Below are 20551 nucleotides of genomic sequence, written 5' to 3' on the forward strand. Positions count from 1 at the left end.
CATGCATTACATTGCATTGCTTAAGTCTTTGTATAATTAATTGTATGTTTAATTGAGTATCTAAACGATGGCGAAAAAAATCCTCAATTGGACAGATTTTCAGTTTACTGATCTAGTAGATGGTTGGTCCTGAAATATTTGTGAGGTATGTTTGTACTTCACAAACCTGGCTCATTCTGGCCATTTATTCACGGTCATGAGCCGCACAGTCCCCGTGGGATCCCCAGATGCAGCCTGCTGGGTGACCGTGGGCCAGTCACAGTTCTCTCAAAACTCTCTTAGCCCCACCTACCTCACAAAGTGCTTGTTGTGAGGGGGGAAGGGAAGGCGATTGTAAGCTACTTTGAGACTCCTTACAGAAAAGCACAGTATAAAAACCAATTCTTCTTCTTCTAATGTAATGAAGATTGAAAAGAAAAATACAAAATGTGTCTTTTCTCCCTGGTGATGAGTGAAATTTAATTTATTAAATTTTCAGCTATCTCACTTTTTCAATTCTAAAAGAGCAATTTATATTGATGTTTTAATGATATTTAAATTCCATTGATTAATTGGTTAAAAGACAAAGTATTTCTCAAATAAGCTTTCTTTAATTGACTGATAACAAATGAAGATACTAATGGTAAGAATGAAGACCAAAGAACAAATAGCTGAAGATGGAAAAATTATGTTCTAGGTAGGATACATCTTGTGCTGCACTGAGAGGCAAGGTTGTGTACTGTGCGCCCACATTAGATGAGGTGAGACTTAAACCATGTAAAAATTGGCTTAATCTGAAGTCATACAATTTGATAGAGATTAACATTTCAGATATTTTATTTACGTTATTGATAGTCCATCTTTCTCACTGGGACACAAGGCAGATTACACAGAGTGAGTAAATACAAACCATGAAATAGGATTTGGGTTGTACAGCCAACCAGAAATCTAAAAAACATAACTGAAGTAAAGCATAAATGTTAACATGACACCTTAAATGATGAATAATTACACAGTAGGAACCAATTTACAGCAAATTATACACAGTAGTATAGACTATTGTCCCTCATAATTTGTCCAAGTAACTTTGTGAATCATTTTGTACAGAGCTTATCCTGTTGCCTGCACAGAAAAGCCCTCTTGAATCATTCAGTTTTGCATAGCTTGTGGAAAGCCAGGAGAGTGGGTGCCTTCCTGACCTCCTTAAGCAGACCATTCCACAAGTTGGGGCCACAGCAAAGAAGACATGTTGTTGATTTTGCCCATGGCTCCTGCAGAAGGCCATGTTCAGATTAGCAAAGCTGTAATGGCGGAGCATAGGGGGGAGAGACAGTCTCATAGATATGATGGGCAGCCAGTGTCATGAGGAAATATAATTGGTTGGATGCTATTGTAAGAAGGATGATCTTTTCTGATTCCTGCCTGTGCTACTTTCTGCTGCTTCTGCCATGGCAGGGCTGAGTTTTTGCTTTAGTCAGATGCCAGCATGGTTATGGTGGTTAAGGTGTCGGACTAGGACCTGGGAACCCAGGTTGGAATCCCCATTCGTGCCATGGAAGCTTGCTGGGTGACCTGGGGCCAGTCACCCACTCTCAGCCCTGACCCTGGCTAGTATTTGGATGGGAGACCTCCAAGGAATACCAGATGGCTAGCTTGTTAGTAGAAAGGCAGGAAAAGGTAGAGTTTTGCTGGTTTAGAAAATGCTGTTTAGAAGTAATCTTTGAAATGGAGGAACAGGGAAGTGGCTTGATGAAAAAACTGAAAATCTTTATTGTTGTTTATTTATTTATTTTAAACATTCATTAGCTGCCTTTCTTCCTTTGGAGCTCAAGGTGTCTTCCAACATAGGCCTTTTATGCATGGGTAAAATACACTGAAAACATAAAAAACAAAATTTAAAATCATGACTCAGGACTGCCAGTAAACTTAACTAAATGTGGTCCTAAATAAAACTGACTTCAACTGCCTCCTGAAGATCAAAAGTGAGGGGTCCAGGCACGCCTCCCTTTGGAGGTTGTTTCATAATTGTGGGGCTGCCACTGAAAAGGCCCTCTCTTGTGTCCCCACCAAATGAGCTTCTTTGATTGATAGGACAGTCAGAAGGGAATCTCCCTGTGGTCTTAATTTCCAAGCAGGAACATATGGGAGAAGATGGTCCTTCAAATACCCTGGTTTCAAGCCATGTAGGACTTTAAAGGTTTCATCACATTTTCCCGTTCTATCCCTTTCAGTGATCTAAGGGAATCGATACATTTTCTAAAATGCTACCAGAACCTTCACTGCTTCCTGAAACATCTGTTAGGAACCCATGTGTAAATGGATGAAGTTTTGGAGTCAGAGTTCTGTGTCTTTCTACCCGATGTGAAGAATGTCTGAATAACTGCCCATAACAAATAGGATGATTGTCATAGGGTGCTCTACGATGTGATAATTGAGGGCATCCTTGATGTGCCTCCTCCATTAGTCAGATAAATTTGTTACAGCAGTGGTCTTGCAGGCAATGCATATCTTAACAAGTTCATCAGCAGGTTCAGAAATAAATGGGCAGATCTAGTGTTTACCTGTCCATACATCTTACTGTGTTTGCTTCTAGAGTCATGACACTCAGTCTAACTGTTTAACTTGGAACCCATGTCAGCAATATGCTTTGTAGAAAGTTTAGGATTATTTTGTGCATCTTGTATTAGAGCTGATAGAATGGACTACTGTTAGGGTTTACGTGGACCAGCAAAGACGTACAATTCCAAATCAGAAAACAAATGTTTAGGGTGTTGGGTCTGAGTCCTGGTAATGAATATTTTATTTATTGCTGAAAGAGAGGCCTCAGGCTCTGGTGGATAATTTATCAAAATATTGTGTGGAGAGAGCCTGCTCACAATGTATTGGTCTCCTTTAGGAGGAATAATTCACTAAATTAAATGTAATTTTGTATCACTTAGCTGTACTGTTCAGAGTGTGCCTTTGCTTTTCATTCATGGGACATAAGAGATAATGAGCTAGAGAGATAATCATCTTTGGAGGACATTTATCTTTGAAATAATTTAGGAGCTTTAAAAATATCCCTAGGAAATTATAGAAAGATTAATTCTTTTCCCTGGTTATTTGGGGAAAGTGTGGAGACATGCAAGTCTGAGAGACGTGTATGATGTCAGCTTCCCGGTTTTCATGCATTTTTCAGTTGTCCAATCCTGTAATTATTTTGCACTTCCATTAATTTCACAGGGAGCTCTAGGACTGCGGCAAGACAGATCAGCAGGCATAAGAGAAGCCTTGAAATCATAGGCAATCAGAACCACTTGCTCGTAACTATAGCAGTAATTTTTTTAAAAAATAACATACTGCTCATTGAGCAGTGCTTTTTTCTACATGGTATAGATTTTCCTTCTATGGTTAACATTTCATTGCCAGGAATTTAATAGTTCATCATCTTTTAAAAGTATAAAAAATTGTCAGCTATCTAGATTTCCAGTATCTAGGGTACATTCAGCTAACTAGGATGGATGTTGTATGAAGGTTTATGGCTCCCAGGCTTCTTTAAGAAAATAGAAAACCGCTGCTTTCATTGAAGAAAAAGTTTTCCATTTTCATGGTTGATGGGAAAATGCTGTAGAACACGGGAAAGAACAAACTAGGAGCCTTACACACTTCAGTTGTAAACAAATCATATTATTTGTCCATTCACCACCTTAATATATCACTTTTTTAATCACTGCCCTTCTCCCCACCGTACATTCCCCCATTCTGTGACCTTCAAAAAACAAGTTCTTTAATACTCTGTATTCCACCATTATATAGCTCCATCTTCAGAGTGTCCATTTGGCTTTTGTTTTAAATTGTGGACAGTAGCACCAGTTTTCCTCTATCCCTACCACAGTATTTACAGCGTGGTGTAGTGGTTAGGAGCAGTGGACTCTAATCTGGAGAACTGTTTTTGATTCCCCACTCCTCCACATGAGTGGCGTACTCTAATCTGGTGAACTAGGTTGGTTTCCCCACTCCTACACATGAAGCCTGCTGGGTGACCTTGGGCTAGTCACAGTACTCTCAGAACTCTTTCAGCCCCACCTACCTCACAAGGTGTCTGTTGTGGTGAAAGGAAGGGATGGTGATTTTAAACCCGTTTGAGACTCCTTAAGAAGGTAGAGAAAATCAGGATATAAAAACCAACTCTTCTTCTTCTTTCCCTACCACAGGGATTGTTCTAAGAGTCAAACTAGACATGATGGCATCCCCATGTCAAACATGGGGACACCATCACCATGTTAAAGCCTAATGTGTGTGATTTAAAATGCTGCAACACCATGGAACAAGGCACTCTTGACCCCCCACCCCTTTTCAAGTGCCAGAACAGCTGTGGGGGGAGGGGAGCCTCAGCGAAATATAATGCCGTAAAGTCCACTAGGTTCGCCAACCAGGCAGTAGGTTTTAGATCTGCGGCTATTACAATTGATCTCCAGGCAACAGAGATCAGTTCACCTGGAGAAAATGGCTGCATTGGAAAGTGGAATCTATGGCATTATACCCAATTGAAGTCCATCTCCTCAATTGAACCCCACCCTCCTCATGCTCCACCCCCAAAATCTCCAGGTATTTCCCAACCTAGAGCTGGCAACCATAGAGTCCATCCTCCAAAGTAGTTATTTTCTCCAGGGGCACAAATCTCTGTCATCTGGAGTTCAGTTGTAATTTCAGGAGATCTCCAGGTCCCACCTGGAGGCAGCAACCTCTGGGTGACTTGATACCACCCGACTTGCATGACTAGGACTGCTGTTTATTATTGTTCAACAACAGCACCCTAGGAAAGCCAGTGTGGTGTTGCAGTTAGAACTTCAGAGTAGGGTCTAGGAGACCCAGGTTTAAATCCCCATCTGGCTATGGAAACTTACTGAGAGATTTTGGGCCAGTCACATACTTTCAGCCTAACCTAACTCACAGAGTTGTTGTGAGGATAAAAATGAGGAGAAGACAATAATGTAAGGTGCTTTGGTCCCCACTATGGAGAAAGGTAGGGTATAAATTGAGTGAATAAATAATGAATATAGCTTAAGATGGGAGGCAGATAAAAGGTAGGTTGGTGAATGGCTGAGAGGGAGAGAATGGGATAGGGGAAGGGAAGAGGATACGAGGGTTGCCAGGAGGGCTGAAAGAGGAAGTAGTGTGGGGAGGAGGATACAAGGGAAAGTGAGGTGTCACCCCACAAGTCCTTGAAGGTTCCCTATGATGCAAGTGGGCCTGGCTCAGTAGCCGGCATCACACAACCAGGCCACAGTTTTCCTAGATACAGGGTGCCGAGGGGAGGGAGAGGGAAAGCTGAAGACAGAGGGACAGATAAAGGTAGGCTGGCTGTTGGGTGGGAAGGAGATAGGGTTGGGCAATACCTAGAGATATGGGGGGGTAGAGCCTGTGGAGGGTGGGGTTTGAGGAGGAGAGGGCCCTCAGAGGTTATAATGCTATAGATTCCACCCTCCAAAGCAGTCATTTTCTCCATGGGAACTAGGCTTGCCAACCTCCAGGTGGGAGCTGGAAATCACCCAGAATTACAACTGCTCTCCATATGACAGAGATCAGCTCCCCTGGAGAAAATGGCTGCTCTAGATGGTAGATTGTATGACATTATACCCTGCTGAGGTCGCTTCCCTCCCCAAACCTGATCTTCCCAAGGCTCCACCTCCAAATCTCCAGGGATTTCCCAACCTGGAGCTGGCAACTCCAAGGGGAACTGATTTCTGCAGATGGGAGATCTGTTGAGATTCCAAGAAATGTCCAGGCCCCACCTGGAGGTTGGCAACCCTATAAGGGGAGAAGTCAGCAGGAATAGGAAAGAGGCTATGAGGGCTTTCAGGAAAAGGAAAGAGGAAATAGTGGGGAAGAGGAAAATGAGATGCCTTGTGAGTTCCCACTTGTACACCATATTAATGCCCCCTCTATTGGTTGCATCACGTACATGTATTTTCAGATGGGATTCCAGAGACTGCAACTTGTGAAGTTTTATTACAGTTTAGTTAGTTTCGCAGAAGGTATCTCTCAGGATGAAAAAAAAAAAGATAAATTGAATAAACATTAATTAAGGGTTTTGACTACTTGTTGCTGTCATAATGATTCAATAAAAGCCTCTTCATAGCCTCAGCACTCCTCCCTTCAGAGCAGGAGCCTAACCTCTTGAGAAATTTATTTAAAGGATGTTTTTATAAAATCTGCCTTTGCAGAAAGTGGTTCTCCCCATGGGGTGCATGGATAATATTCAGTACTAAGGGGAACTTTAAGGGATATCATGCAAACAAGATTTGTAATCTGTTTAGGACACATTTTTTTCTGATCAAGCAGAAAAACTCTAAAAGAGAAATAAAAATATATTGCTTTACAGTAAAAGTTCCCTGTTCTTTCTGGACCCATTTCAGTATTTTTGAAAGATGTTCCCCATCTTTCCTCTTTATTAGCTTCAGAGTACAGTGAGAATATAAATCAAGCAGCAACAGTGCCACCAGCTGAGCCTTGACAACTCAGTGCGTTCATGCAAATGATAAGCAACTTGTCGTGGCCCTCATTTTAAACTACGTGTGAACCTTCGGTTCTTATGTCATTCCCGTTTAGCCTGTGTTTGTGAACCAGGTGCCTTCCTCTGTGCCAGAGAATATCTGCAGTTCAGTAATTAACTCACAAATGCAACAATGAACTTCCCGTGGCCAGCTCCTCAGAAAGCCCCCCTGACCCTGCAGTCTTAGTCCTTGAAGACTAAGTGATGTAGCAGACACAATGGCCAGCACTCTCTTCCATGTTGGATAACTGTGGTTATTCATACACACTACAAGATCATCTCAGCAAATGCCTTCTGGTGTCCAGTCCTTTCCCTGCCTTCGTTATAATGATTCCCATGACTGCTGAAGTTCTGTGCAGCCAGACAGCCGAGGGTGGCAAGACATAAATCTATTTTCTAAGATGAACAAACGTCTTATATTTGCCTTATGGTCCCTCTCATTAGTACAGATTAAACATGATAACTGGATATACCCAAATGGGCAAGTCACACAACACATTCTTTTCTAAGACTGTATTGATATAATTCAGTGCTGACTTGCATGGGAATGATGTTTGGTTTACACTGTTTTGGGGAGCTATTACAACTAATGAGGTCCAGATTACATAATGGTAACAAATCTGTGGATATGGCTGTTTCAAACTGCCAGCATATTTTTGCAAGCAAATCTGGAGTAAGAAGAGAAAGAATTAAACTAAAAACTGATGCAAATTTACTGTGTCTGCATAATTGTACAACAGTCTAGGAAAAACTATGAGTTACTGAAATCCAGTTCATTGTGTTTCCAGAATAATGAAGATGGGAGAAGGAAAATTCTCCGACTCCTTCTCTAACCATTTGTTTGGTTTTTTTTTAAACTGTGTAACTTCAAGTTGGTCCTGGATAGGTTGCTTCTGTTGTAACACACTAGACTCATTTTATTTTCTAGGGCTGCTTGTCCAATGGCTCTTGCCTCTTTAAATAGCTGTACCTTGATTTGGAAGATGTTCACATCTAACATGTAGCTATTTAACAAGATAAATCTCAGGTGGGTTTCTTAAAGAGGGAGATAAAGCATACTATTTGGATGTGAATCTTTGTCTCTGAGGATTTATTTTTTACCTATATTGCTTTTATTTGAGTCAATGATTGCATCAGTCTGTTTGACTCAAATTACCTCTTACCTCTTAATGAGGAGATGAGAAACGGAATGAGGTGAGAGACCTTTAGGCTAAATTAGAGGAAGTTGTTTTCTTCAGTTTAATCACTGAAAAGGCTTGAGTTGATGGTCTGGTATGAATCGGTTCAATTTCCTAGTTGGAAAATAATAAATCATATAGGAAGAGAGTAGAATTTACAACAAAACTACCAGAATGCTGAACTGAGAAGAGCAGGAATACCTGTATTATTTTATTTTAAACCAATAAGGGACTCCTGGCATGATGAAAAAATCACCAGGTCTTTTGACTGTGGCCCTGATCCCCTGTTGCCTCCTGTTATGTATCCAAACAGAAGAGGACTGGCTATTTACTTTACTGGGAAAGTATTCCCAGAACACTTCTGTCAACCTGATTCAGAGATATACCTGGGGGAAATGCATTGTACCTTGATTCTTTTTCTTTTTAAAGGATACTCTGGCACTCATACTGGGCTGATTCACACAACTGCTGTGAATAAATTCATTGTGTGGAGGCATTTTGTTATCATGAGGTGTTTTTCTGTACTATGGATATGAAGATCCTTGCTTGTTTCTTCCTACAGCAGATTTTTGAGCCGGGTACCAAAATTACAGCAGAATTCCCCATAAAAATCAACTTGCAATGGCTTCCTCCCATTTGACAAAAACCTCTTGTAGATTGGTGGTATACTTTCTTGCTATTCTCACTGCTGAAATCATTCATGGTATAGAAAACTCTGTTGTTTTCATTTTCATAATATACAGGCTTCCAGCATTTTCATTTTCCCAGAAAACGGTGACATGATCCCTGCTTCTCTGTCAAAGGATGAGACCATCCATTATATTCTGAATTGCTTGCATCAGTAAAAGAGTTCAGTATGGAAATCAGGCCAGAGCCACACACACACCAACAAAATCCGTGCAATACCTTTTATTAGGAACAACCAAATTAACACAACGCATTGTGCCAGTTCACAAGAGCAGGTCATCAGGCTGGATGTCACAAATTTAAAAAGACAGAAGTTTGGAAAGCAGATTCTTCAGGTCAGGGTGTTCCAGTTCTGATTTTGTGTGCATCATCTGAGTGATGCAAGCAGGCAATTAACTTAACTTTATTGCTGGCATGGTGTCATACACATGCTGTCAGATAGGTCACCAGTTTGACTGGTGCCCTACAACAACTTACTAAAATGGTTATTCCTGCCCTAATTGGGTAGTTCACATTGACCTGATTCTGGGCTGCTTATGTAAAATTTGACACTACAGCATGAGTAGATGTTTAATTTGGTCTGTCAGTTCAAATTTCTAATGTGATTCATATGCCGTGTTCTGGCCCTGATTTTCTTAGACATAGAACATATTTTTTAGTGACTCTAGACAGTTGTGTGAGTTTTGTACAGATTTATATTGGTGCGGTATGCTTAGGTTTTTCTTCCCACCTCTAGCCCTGACATTGATTGTATTTCTTTTTTCTAGATGTTTGACTGGATCAGCCACAACAAAGAATTGTTCCTGCAGAGTCACACTGAAATTGGAGTGAGCTACCAACATGCCCTTGATTTACAGACACAGCACAACCACTTTGCTATGAACTCCATGGTGAGTGCATAAGGTTCCTCTCTTTAACGACATGTGTAGGATGGAGCTGAGTAAGTCAGAGAAGAAGCATAATTTAAAAGAGAATGGAAAGCCCCAAATTCTTCAAGAGGAAAAGATCACAATGAGTATGTGGCAGTTATTTTTCCCTGACATGTGTGGTGTCATCAGTCTTAACACTAGTACATGACAGTTTATTGAAAAACAAGCTTTCCCCATTCACTTATTTTCACTGGGGAGCGGGGAGCAGAAATCCATAATACTATATTTTGCCAGCCTGTCTTTTTCTTAGATGGCCTTAATGAGAGTCAATAAAAGTAGACCTCAATATTTTAACAATTTACAGATTTCTAGTATCTACAGGGAGAGGAGGACAAACTTTTAGCCCAGGTGGAATTCAGCTGCTGCCAGATTGCTGTCAGCAAGATCCATTCCACTCTGGGAGCCATATAGGTTTTTCTTATCCATTGGTCACTTGACTGGTAGGGAGGGCAAAGATTGAATGTGAATGACAAAAGCTGCTTGGATGTTTATTCCCACACATTCTTGAATTGGTAAAACAGAAGCAGCTCTCACACTAATGTGTAAATAAGGCTTCGGCATAGTGTTGTTGCAAGTATTCCTGTGTTGGTGCCGTACCACTTCTGCTTTCTGCGGATCAAAGGAACCTTGTGGCCTAACCCCTTTCCACCATTTGGAAATTATTATCCAAGTCTTTGAAATCCTAAACACTTATATTAGTTGCTGGAAGAGACTCTCAAAAATAACACAGGAGCAGGGGTGAAAGGACTCTTGAAAAACCACAGGAGTTTAGGTATTTTGCCCAAGTTGTTCATAGGTCAGGTTCTTCTTGTGCTATTCAGATGAGTCACCAGCTCCTGAAGACATTTTAGTTCAGTCAGGCTTTGTTGCTGCTTCGGTGTTTAGCAGTACCATCTTAAGCAGAGTTGCACACTTCTAAATCCATTGTAGTCAGTGAGATTAGAAGGGTGTTACTTTGTATATGTCACTGTGAGATTACTAAAATCACATCATCTTACATCTAATTCTGAACCAAGACTTCAGTGTGAGGATAACTAGGGTCAGGTACAGAGTAGGAAATGTTTGTACAAACCTGAGTCAGCCCCTCTCCCCCCCCCCCCCATGTCAGCCAGGCACAAGGAGGCAGCAGCACTACAGGCAGGTGAGCTGGCTGGCAAGTGGGTGGCCCAGCAAGTGAGATAGGGGAAAGGATGGGATTCACCCCCTGAGACTCTCATGGGTCCCCAGCTTGTTATATGTAATTCTCAACATGTGTAAGCTCTAGCCCTGCGGCAAACCCATAAACAGATTCCAGCAGATGGCAAGTCCACGAAAGCCGTTTTATTGGTTATAATCGACAGGTTTCAGAAGCCATATTTCAGAAGAACACTAGTAAGGGGCAAAGGTAAGGCACAGGCATATATGGAAGAGCAATAGGAGATAACTGGTAACCCAGGCAGCCCCCCTCCCAGAGGCAGGAAGGAGTACTTGGCATTTCCCACAGTATGGGAATCTATGAAGACTAAACACGGGGCACAGACTGGCCTTGGACAGAATAGCACAACAGCACCTGGAGGCAGCTCAATCACACTACCGCATACCATCCTCATGGCTTGCTCCTGACAACATGATTCCAGCTGTGGATCCTTCAATCCAGAGATTAGGGCCACGTATAGTGGAAGGAGGTTTTTGTACAGATTTGGTGATTTCCCAGGTTGCAGAAAATGTGAACAATTAAAGAGGGGTGGTTTAAATCCCCCCCAAACCGAGGAACATTGTCTGCACTTGCACAGACCATGTAAAGGTATTGTGAGCGATGTGGGGAGGGAGGGAGGCAGGCCCTGCATTGTCTTGCAGGACCCCTGTTTGTCATATGATATAATTTTACTGGGGCAGATAAACCTAATGCCCTAGCAGAATTTGACTCTCATGAATATACTCTGCTAATCCTTTTTCTATATGCTGTGTGCTCCACATGAATGCTGATTGGACAGACACCCACACACAGGTTCTGGCTGAATTTGCAGCCAGCAGATATACATCATATTTGGCTGTAACACACAACAGACAAACCCACCTGGTGTTTCTGGTAAATATCCCAGATCACACAGCCAAAGTTTTATGTTGCTGTTGACATTTTACTCAGGAGATCACTTTTGTGGCAAAAAAGCAAATCCCATGCAATGTATCCATAAATGTGTGGATATTATAGTGTGTTTTTCTCCATTTGTCTATATTGGCCATTGAACTAGCTTGTTTTGTCCAGTTGTGGTCAACTTTTGACACAGACTTCCTATATTACTGTTGCTTTGTAAGCCTGTCTTCTGTGTGGAGGGACATACAATTTGATTTTACTGAGAAGTTCAGCACTAACCTGCAGGCTTCAGACAGTTTCCTTTTGATTTACCATGTGAACGTAGATGGGGATACCTGTCTCATGTAGGCCACCTGGGTTCTCTCCTCCATGAGTACAGAGTACCAGAATCTCTACCAGGAACACCAGAGGTGGGATGAGTGGTTTGCGAGAGGAGGACCTTTCGGTACATGACTCTTCTTACCCATATTATTATTCTGTTTATGTAATTATAATTGCAGTTCATGAAGCATAAGCTGAGCTTCCTTGAATGTTTAAACGTATGAGTTTCATAGTAGATTGTCACTAGCTGTGTATTGATTAGGAATGTCTAGCTTTACACAGCATGTGCACTAGTAATGGCTGTAGCTGAGCCCCAATATCCCTACAGGGTCTTAACAGCTTTCTAATTACCTTCTGCTGAAACAAAACAAAACAAGAGGAAAACACTCTTCAATAAGTAGGAGTCCTTCTGCTTTTGGAGAGGAACCTTTGGATTAAACCCCAATCAATTTAACTCTCCTTGACTGTGCTTTTGTGGGTTTATTGGAATTCAGAGAATTCTTGCAAAAAGATAGCTGTTTAGTCTTCATGACTACAGAGAGGTCTGAAAACATATAAAAATGAAAAATATGTATGCATATATACATACGCTAAAGTATATTATGTATAATAATTTGCTTGTGATAAAAATACGAAACAGAGAGATGTTCAGTCTATAATTTATTTTTAACTGTTAGATATAGTTGGGACAAATGATGTATGGTGAGATTTTATGTAGGTAATTTTATATTAATGTTTTAATCAGTTTTACTGTGCTTCTGAATGGCCTGAAAACTGACTGAAAACAGAGACACATTTAAAAGAACCCAAATTAAACAGGTTGCACATTTCATGATACCTATGCTAACATTAGGGGTATACCACCCCACCCTTTGAGTTAATATTTTTTTACATTTTAGTTCAGATTTCTAGAATAAGAATTCTTCCAAAAAAAAGTCTTGGAATAAGAGCCATATATCTGCTAGACAGTATGGCCAATGAAACCTAATAAAAAAGATATGCAGATCACTCTTTCCCCCCTCAAGGCTTTATTTCCTTGTACAAAAGCTCAGTTTTAAAGATCCCTGCATGCATTGGAGCATACACAAACTTATGAGTAGGGGAGGGGACAGACACTGTTTGTAACAATACATAGATTAGCTGTGGCTTCCAATACATTTTTGATGTAGCTCTCACTGCTGAAGATTAAGTCTCTCCTGTATTGAGACATCAGAAATGCCATGGCAACAGAACAGAGATACAACAGTCAAATCAAAAGACTGATATCAGGAAAACATTTATGCCCCAGCGTTACTAAATTGCCTTCTCACTGGCAATTTTCCCCACTGAACTTCACCTCTCCTTCAAACATGCACACCCCTCCCCAAGAGATTGAGGCTTGCAGAAAAGATTATTCACATTAAACCCACTTTGGTTGGAACTGAGCCGTTGAGTTGTTTAGGGCAAGCTAGCAGCATAATGCATATTTAGGAGTCATATTTTGTAGCCCTTGAGTTCTAAAAACGTAATGTATATGACTGTGAGGTTTTTTGCTAATTGGACTTGAATATTCATGACATTGTTTGATATCATTTTAAGATTTCTAATTTAAGTGGATTTTATCAGGATGCAAAACACTCAGATACCGCAAGGTGAGATTTTTGTGGGAATTTAACATACTGCACATTCCATGATTAGACTGATAAAAATTGGAGACAGTAAATCTGACACAACCTCGCTCACTTTATAGGTGAAAGTGCACCTGTACTAGGGATATCATTGCCCTCATCTTTTCCCTACTACTTCCCCATTTGTAGGTAAGTGCAGTGAGGGGTTCTCAGTTTTTTTCTTCCTTCTCTGCCTAGCAGTTTATTAGATCTTCTCTTAGAAGCCTCTGAAAATGCAGATTTGCTATGGGGAGCACCAAGCCTATATACACACTCATGCCACTAATAGATTTCTCCCTAGGTTTTGAAGTTCCAAATTTTATTTCCTGAGTTTGGGAGGGATAGTTGTGTTAGTCTGCTACAGCCAGACTAAGAAAAGAGGCTTGTGCTGCTATAAATATTAGCATATTTATTGAGGCAGAACCTTAAATGAATCAGAGCTCACTTCATCAGATGCATGTGTTCCCCTGATGCACTGTATGCCATTCTTCTAGTTCTGATTTCTTTTCTTTTTTTGAGATTGCTTTGCGTTAGCAGTTTGCTACTTTTTTCGAGATCTCTTTTTAAGTTAACGTTTGCTGACATGCTGTATATGTGCTGGTGAATTAGTAAACTGTTAGAGAAAAAACATGGCAAAGTACACATGTACCAATTCTGAAATTTGTTGCAAGCAAGTCCCAAGATAAAGTGAAAAGAAGACTGAGAGCACAGAGCAGATCATATCCATGGACCAGGATACCATCAGCTGATGGGCGGGGAAGAGAGCAGGCAGGGAAGAGCCCGGTTGCCCTGGCTGGCCGGCGTCCGGGCTTCCGATGGGCCCCACTCTCTACACGCCTGTATTTTTCCATGTATGTGACACCCCCCATGTATAAGATGACCCCTGATTTCTTAATTTTGGGTTAAAAAAATAGGGGCCATCTTATACATGGGGGAGTCTTATATACGGAAAAATACAGTAAATATATTCCACTGTAATTAGAAACAGCTATACTAAGTGCACAGCCTGCATTACTGAATGGGGGCTGTATCCACATATCAACCCTGCTGTAATCTTGGTGGTTTCCATCTGGGGACAGACTTGTGTGATTATCCTGTTGCTGCTGCAGCTGTGATATAGCACAAAGGCCACAGGGCTTCCCCATGGCAGTTTCCTCCTTTCTCCTAGCAACAGTTATTTCCTACCCTGCTACGGGGGGAGGGGGCTTTCAAAAATCAGCAGTTTAATATCATTATGTCAATTTAATGTTGTAATAATCCATCTATCAGGGTCTCTGAACTCTCAGCTTTCTTATTTTTAAAGATAACTGTCTAGCCTATTTCACTGCAGAAATAGGCCTTTTCACTTGTATCTCCACACCAATAGAGGCTGCAGACTTATTTTTTAAGTAAAGAAGCTAGGAATTAAGAGATCATAATAAAGAAAGTGTTATAATGTTATAGCGATACAACCATATTAACTTTCTTTTTTAACAACAAAAGCCCCTCCCCCGTGTGAGGGAAAATCTGAACTTTCTCACCCACATAGCAACCAGGTAGGCTTTATTGCAATCTTTCCCACAACTTCATAGCAAAGCAGGCTTAAGAAAGATCAGAGAAAAGCCAGGGAAACCCCAGGAGGTATATAAATTAAATTTTCCAACATTGTGCAGGGGGTTGGACTAGATGACCCTGGAGGTCCCTTCCAACTCTGTGTTTCTATGTCTCTGTGAAATCTACCACGATGCTTTGGAGTAGGAGGAAAAAAACCACTTTCCAATAGCATTGAACCAGGGACAGATAACCTGTATGGAAATGTCCCTTATCCCATGTGGCTTGTTATTGCTGGAATGGGGCAACTGAATTCAAATCCCAGCTGAATTCACTGGTAGCTTTTATCATGTCCCAGTCGCTTTTGTACAGTTTGCCATTTTAAAATTAAATCCTATTTCAAATGCCTATAATGAGTTACCAGCTAAATATTATATAGCACTGTGCACACAAAGAATTGCAATAATATATTTTTATGGAACAGTATGTTTTTTTAATTTCAGAATTGAAAATTCTTTTATTAGTGCACTGTAGTATTTATGTCTATACCTTAATATGTCTCACAAAAACACGAAAGCTGACTTAAATGTATCTTTAGTTATTCTATTAATCTCATTAAATTTCTAAACGGTGCTGTATTGTTGTATTTAAATAGGTACAAATCACATTGATTGCCAATTTATATTTGAATAGCCTTTTGCACATGCTGCTTATTCTAATTGAAGCTGTTCATATCTGCTTCACCAAAATTGTTTTATGCTTTTGCGTGACCCCTTGGAAGGATGAGTCATGACTTTAGAGAAACATGCAATGGTGTTTTACAACATGGCTTTTTCAGCCCACCCGTCGTTAACGAACTAATTGTCTAAAAGTAGGGCGAGTTGCATTCTACCCCAGAGTTACAGTGCTTTAGAAACTCATTACAATTATCCACTAATGACATCTGTCTACGATAAGATTGTACCATTTGTCATTTCCGTGCACTGTATTCTTTATATTATGCCAAGATAATATGTAATTCAGTTCAAGTTATCATCAAGCCACATGCAGTTAGTTTGTTAATAGGGTTGCCAGCCTCCAGGTGGTGGCTGGAGATCTCCTGCTATTACAAGGGATCTCCAGGCAACAGATACCACTGAGAAAATGCTTCTTTGGTAAGTGGACTCTATGGCATTATACCCCCACTGAAGTCCCTCCCCACTCCAAACCCTGCCCTCCTCAGGCTCCACCTCCTAAATCTACAGGTGTTTCCCAACCCAGAGCTGGCAACCCAATTGTTAAAGATGGTACCATAGGCATCAATCTCTTGAAGAGAACATGTTTTTGTTGCTGGTATTCATTAGAGTTTCTACAATTATTGGGTACAATTTCAAGATTACTACTTTGTTCTCTAAATAATTAAAATAAACCATGATTTATGTTTCTTCCCCCCAAAAATGCTAAGGTCTCTCCAGACATCATGGAGTCCTCTGCTTCTCCCACTTTAGGGTGTTTCTGTCTTGTGTTTGTATTGTTTTACTTATTATGGTCTTTTGTCAAAGAAGTCAGTATTTCAGTGTGCTCCATCAATTCTTGTGAGTAGGCATGCTGTACCAGCAGAAATCTCAAAATGATGTTCAAGAATGGTCCCATTAACCTTCCCCTGCCTGTTCCTCAATGTTACTTTATGTATGTATGTATTGTATGTGTGTATATATATATATATAGATATAGATATAGATATAGATATAGATATAGATAGATAGATATAGATATAGATATATCTATTCTCTTATTTTCTTCTTAAAAATGAATAAAAAGATATTTTTTAAAAAAAAGAATGGTCCCATGAAGAACATATTCTAATAATGGTTCCTTGGGATTACAAGTATGAATGATGGTGGCCAGACCCTTTTGCACCAGCTGTATCAGGGGAATGGAGATTTACCAAAAACAACAACAACCCACTGTCCTGCCATGGCGGAAAAAATGAACAACTGTCCATTTGAATCATAGTATAAATGTACAGTTGCAAACTTACACAAAATAGTTCAAATACATCTCCCCCCACCCAATGAATCTAGGTGAAAAACAGTGTTTGGTTTCCATTTCATCTTTACAGATATGTGGAATGGATACAGATGTACGAACGAGAGACAGTGCAAGGATACATACACAACAGTGGCCAGGTCTGCTGTTGACGTGGGCTTTCCATTCATGTTCATTTTTTAATTGTACTTACTTGCAAGAGCCATATGAGTTCTTAGAGGCAGAATTTGGTGCAGGAAGACTCCCACACTTCTATCATTCCACAAACTGTGTAATACACAATTGCTCAGGAGGGCATTTTTATAAAGGGCTGTAGTATAATGGGGTAGTTCAGGAGGGTGCTTTTGTAAAGGGAACAGGATTGTAGTCCTTTCCATCTTGCTTTTACTTCATGATTGACTTTTGTAATTTCATTTTCTGTATTGTTTATTATATATCATGATGGATTTTTTGCATTGTTTTTAATTTTTGTAATCCCAGCCCTGTTGCATTGTTTATTGGAAGTCTTCATGCTTTTTGATTGAATTCTTTTCTGTTGTGTAACCCACCTTGAATCTCAGCAAGAAAGTCAGGCTACAAAACAAAACAAACAAATAGGTCAGGATAGTTCATATATCAGAATACATCAGGATGAGAACCCCATCTCCAGTGTGAACGGGTATAAATTGAGAAGAAGAATTGCACCACATGGTTCTTTGATAATTTGGTTTGGCTCAGAGATTCTCTGAAAAGCTACTTATTTGTGCACATGCCGTCTCTTTATCAACAGTCTAATATTTTGCTTTATGAGTGTGCGAAGAACAGTGGCATGTTGCAATTTTCATCTTTGTATAATTTTCCCACCCAGAATGCCTATGTGAATATCAATCGCATCATGTCAGTCGCATCTCGGCTTTCAGAAGCGGGTCATTATGCTTCGCAACAAATTAAGCAGATCTCCACCCAGCTAGATCAAGAATGGAAGAGCTTTGCTGCAGCCCTGGACGAGCGCAGCACCATTCTGGCCATGTCTGCTGTGTTCCATCAGAAGGCTGAACAGGTATGTAATGGCTAATGTATCAGGTACTTTGCCAGCCTCCAGGTACTAGCTGGAGATCTCCCGCTATTACCACTGATCTCCAGCCGATAGAGATCAGTTCCCCTGGAGAAAATGGCCACTTTGGTAATTGGTCTCTATGGCATTGAAGTCCCTCCCCAAACCCCGTCCTCCTCAGGCTCACCCCCCAAAAAAACCTCCCGCCAGTGGCAAAGAGGGACCTGGCAACCCTAGGTACTTTTTTTGTAAGCTGGATCTTTGGCTTTATGGCTGGCTTTGGTCTGGTTTCCATAAGGTAAATTAAGATGGAACAAACTGTGAAGGAACCAACAGACAAATCAAAATTAGACCTAAATGGCATTAAATTAAGAAGGGGGTTGGACTAGATGGCCCCTTCCAACTCTATAATTCTATGAAATGTCACAATAGTGAAGATACACCTCCTTGATACTTCTAAAAACAAAGCAAAAAGAATGGGAAAGGATTATTTGAAAATGAAATTTCCATGAAAATAGTTTTAATTTTAGCATGTGATACAGGTGTTTTTACATTTCTTCACCACTGTCTTCTTGATGTGATTATTACTGAACACACAGAAATCAACAAAGGTGCCCAGAGTATAAATTAAGGTGGTGTGTAAGATATCATGGGGAGAGGGGTGTGCCTGTGGGACACGCCATTTAGACTCATTTGGGTGGTCACCATGTCACAAGCAGCCCCTTAATCTAACATGGGCCTGAGGGTTTAATCAGATACGACACAAGAGATCCACCAATCCTGTGGTGATATTTTTGCTTCTTGAGACATATACCTGTGCAGTATTAGTAGGGTTGCCAACCTCCAGGTGGTGATTGGAGATCTCCTGGGATTACAGCTGATCCTCAGGAGACAGAGATCAATTCACCTGGAGAAACCACTTTGGAAGGTGGACTTGATGGCATTATACCCCATTGAAGCCCCTTCCCTCCCCAAACCCCACCATCCTCAGGCTCCACCCCCAAAATCTCCTTCTATTTCTCAACCCAGAGTTGACAAACCCAGGGTGTGGGGGAGAGGAACAGGTAATTTTTCATTTCTACTTTCACTAATAATAGTTGGGATTTTTTTTTAATTTAAGGGATTTATCCATTTTGATGAATGCCTCTTTGGTTCCCCATCTAATTTTTAGGTATTAATTTATGTCTAATTTTATCTGATGGTGCCAATAACTCCCCTTTTCTGTTTTATTTTTACACTGTATAATGTGACCAGTTGTTTATGCCAGTCTTTCAAAAGTTTGGCCGTATTTGATGTTTCCTGGCACTCTCTTTTGTGTTGTTTTGTATCTTCCCCCCACCCATTCTCTTCTTGGATGAGCTTTTATAGCTAGGATTCAAGACTCAGTTCTGGGGCCAAGTTGGACATGGTAATTATTTGCATGAAATCCCACAGCATTAGGCTGAAATCTACAGCCACTTTGTGTCGAGTATTCTTAGTAATGTGCCTCTCAGTCTAGGCTTTGTCATTCTCCTTTTTGCAGTTCAAACTTCAGATGCATACTTCAGTATGCTACATTACTAAATAGGTCTGCAGGGACATTCCCTTCCTGCACACACCAAGTTCATTTAAATATAAATAAGACAGAACATTGTTATTAGTTAACAATGAAAAATCATAACTAATTGCCCTTGAGACAGATCCAGGAGAACAGTTGTTTGTGTAATACATGGTGTGAAGCTCAAACCCTGTGCACACTTATTAAGGAGTGATCAGTGGCACTTACCAAATAATCAAGCCCAGGATCAGGTTGCAGGAACAAGAACATTCAGATGATCTGGCTAAAATCCCCAGTTGAAGTCACTTTGAACTGGAAGTTTCCCCTGAATTTCTGGAAGATGCTTCAGCTCACCTGTGCTAAATGAGGGACAGTTTGGCAGTTAAGAACATAAGAGCTCTGTTGGATCAGACCAATGGTCCATCTAGCCCTGCATCCTGTTTCACATAGCAGCGAACCAGTTGCATTGGTGGCACATCGAACAGGGCATAGAGGTAGGGTGGCCAACCTCCAGGTGGGACCTGGAGATCTCCTGCTATTACAATTGATCTCCATACAACAGAAATCAATTCCCCTGGAGAAAATGGCTGCTTTGGCAGGTGGACTCTAGGGCATTATACCCATTGAAGTCCCTCCCCCTCCCCAAACCCTGCCCTCCCCAGGTTCCACCCCCAAAATCTCCAGGTATTTCCCAACCCAGGGCTGAGAACCCTACATAAGGGCCAAGTCTTCTGTGATATTCCCTCCTAACACTGTTATTCAAAGCACCAGTATGCTACTACCTTACAGCCACCATGTGAAAGCCACTTAAAATTCACTTGCATAATAATGTGAATTTAGAGTGATGTTCATATCAGTGCAGACATCTAAAAAGAAAGGTGTGGACTAGCTTGATGAAAATATCCCTGTCTTCCGACCTGCTGGTTCCAACTCCGTCTGCTTTGCATGTGGATGTGTAGTAGTTACAAGGCTAGCGCAGTCTGCACTTTGTCAGAGTGATGGCCACATGGGATTTTCTCTCATCACTTCTTGACCAGCTGGTCCTTGGGCTTCTGTTTCTAGTGAAGTGTGATT

At 40.8% G+C, this 20551-nt stretch overlaps 1 protein-coding gene across 5 annotated transcripts in view; it reads left to right on the forward strand.

Moving 5' to 3' along the window:
* KALRN (kalirin RhoGEF kinase) overlaps positions 1-20551 on the forward strand; it is a 381465-nt gene that overhangs the window by 59167 nt on the left and 301747 nt on the right. For all 5 annotated transcript variants that reach the window (XM_056861631.1, XM_056861626.1, XM_056861625.1 and 2 more), the window contains exons 4-5: positions 9147-9269; positions 17755-17946. In XM_056861631.1, the coding sequence (XP_056717609.1) occupies positions 9147-9269; positions 17755-17946 (315 nt within the window). The remainder of the gene's footprint in view (positions 1-9146; positions 9270-17754; positions 17947-20551) is intronic.

Source organism: Euleptes europaea, chromosome 15, assembly GCF_029931775.1.
Source record: "Euleptes europaea isolate rEulEur1 chromosome 15, rEulEur1.hap1, whole genome shotgun sequence".
Taxonomy (NCBI): domain Eukaryota; kingdom Metazoa; phylum Chordata; class Lepidosauria; order Squamata; family Sphaerodactylidae; genus Euleptes; species Euleptes europaea.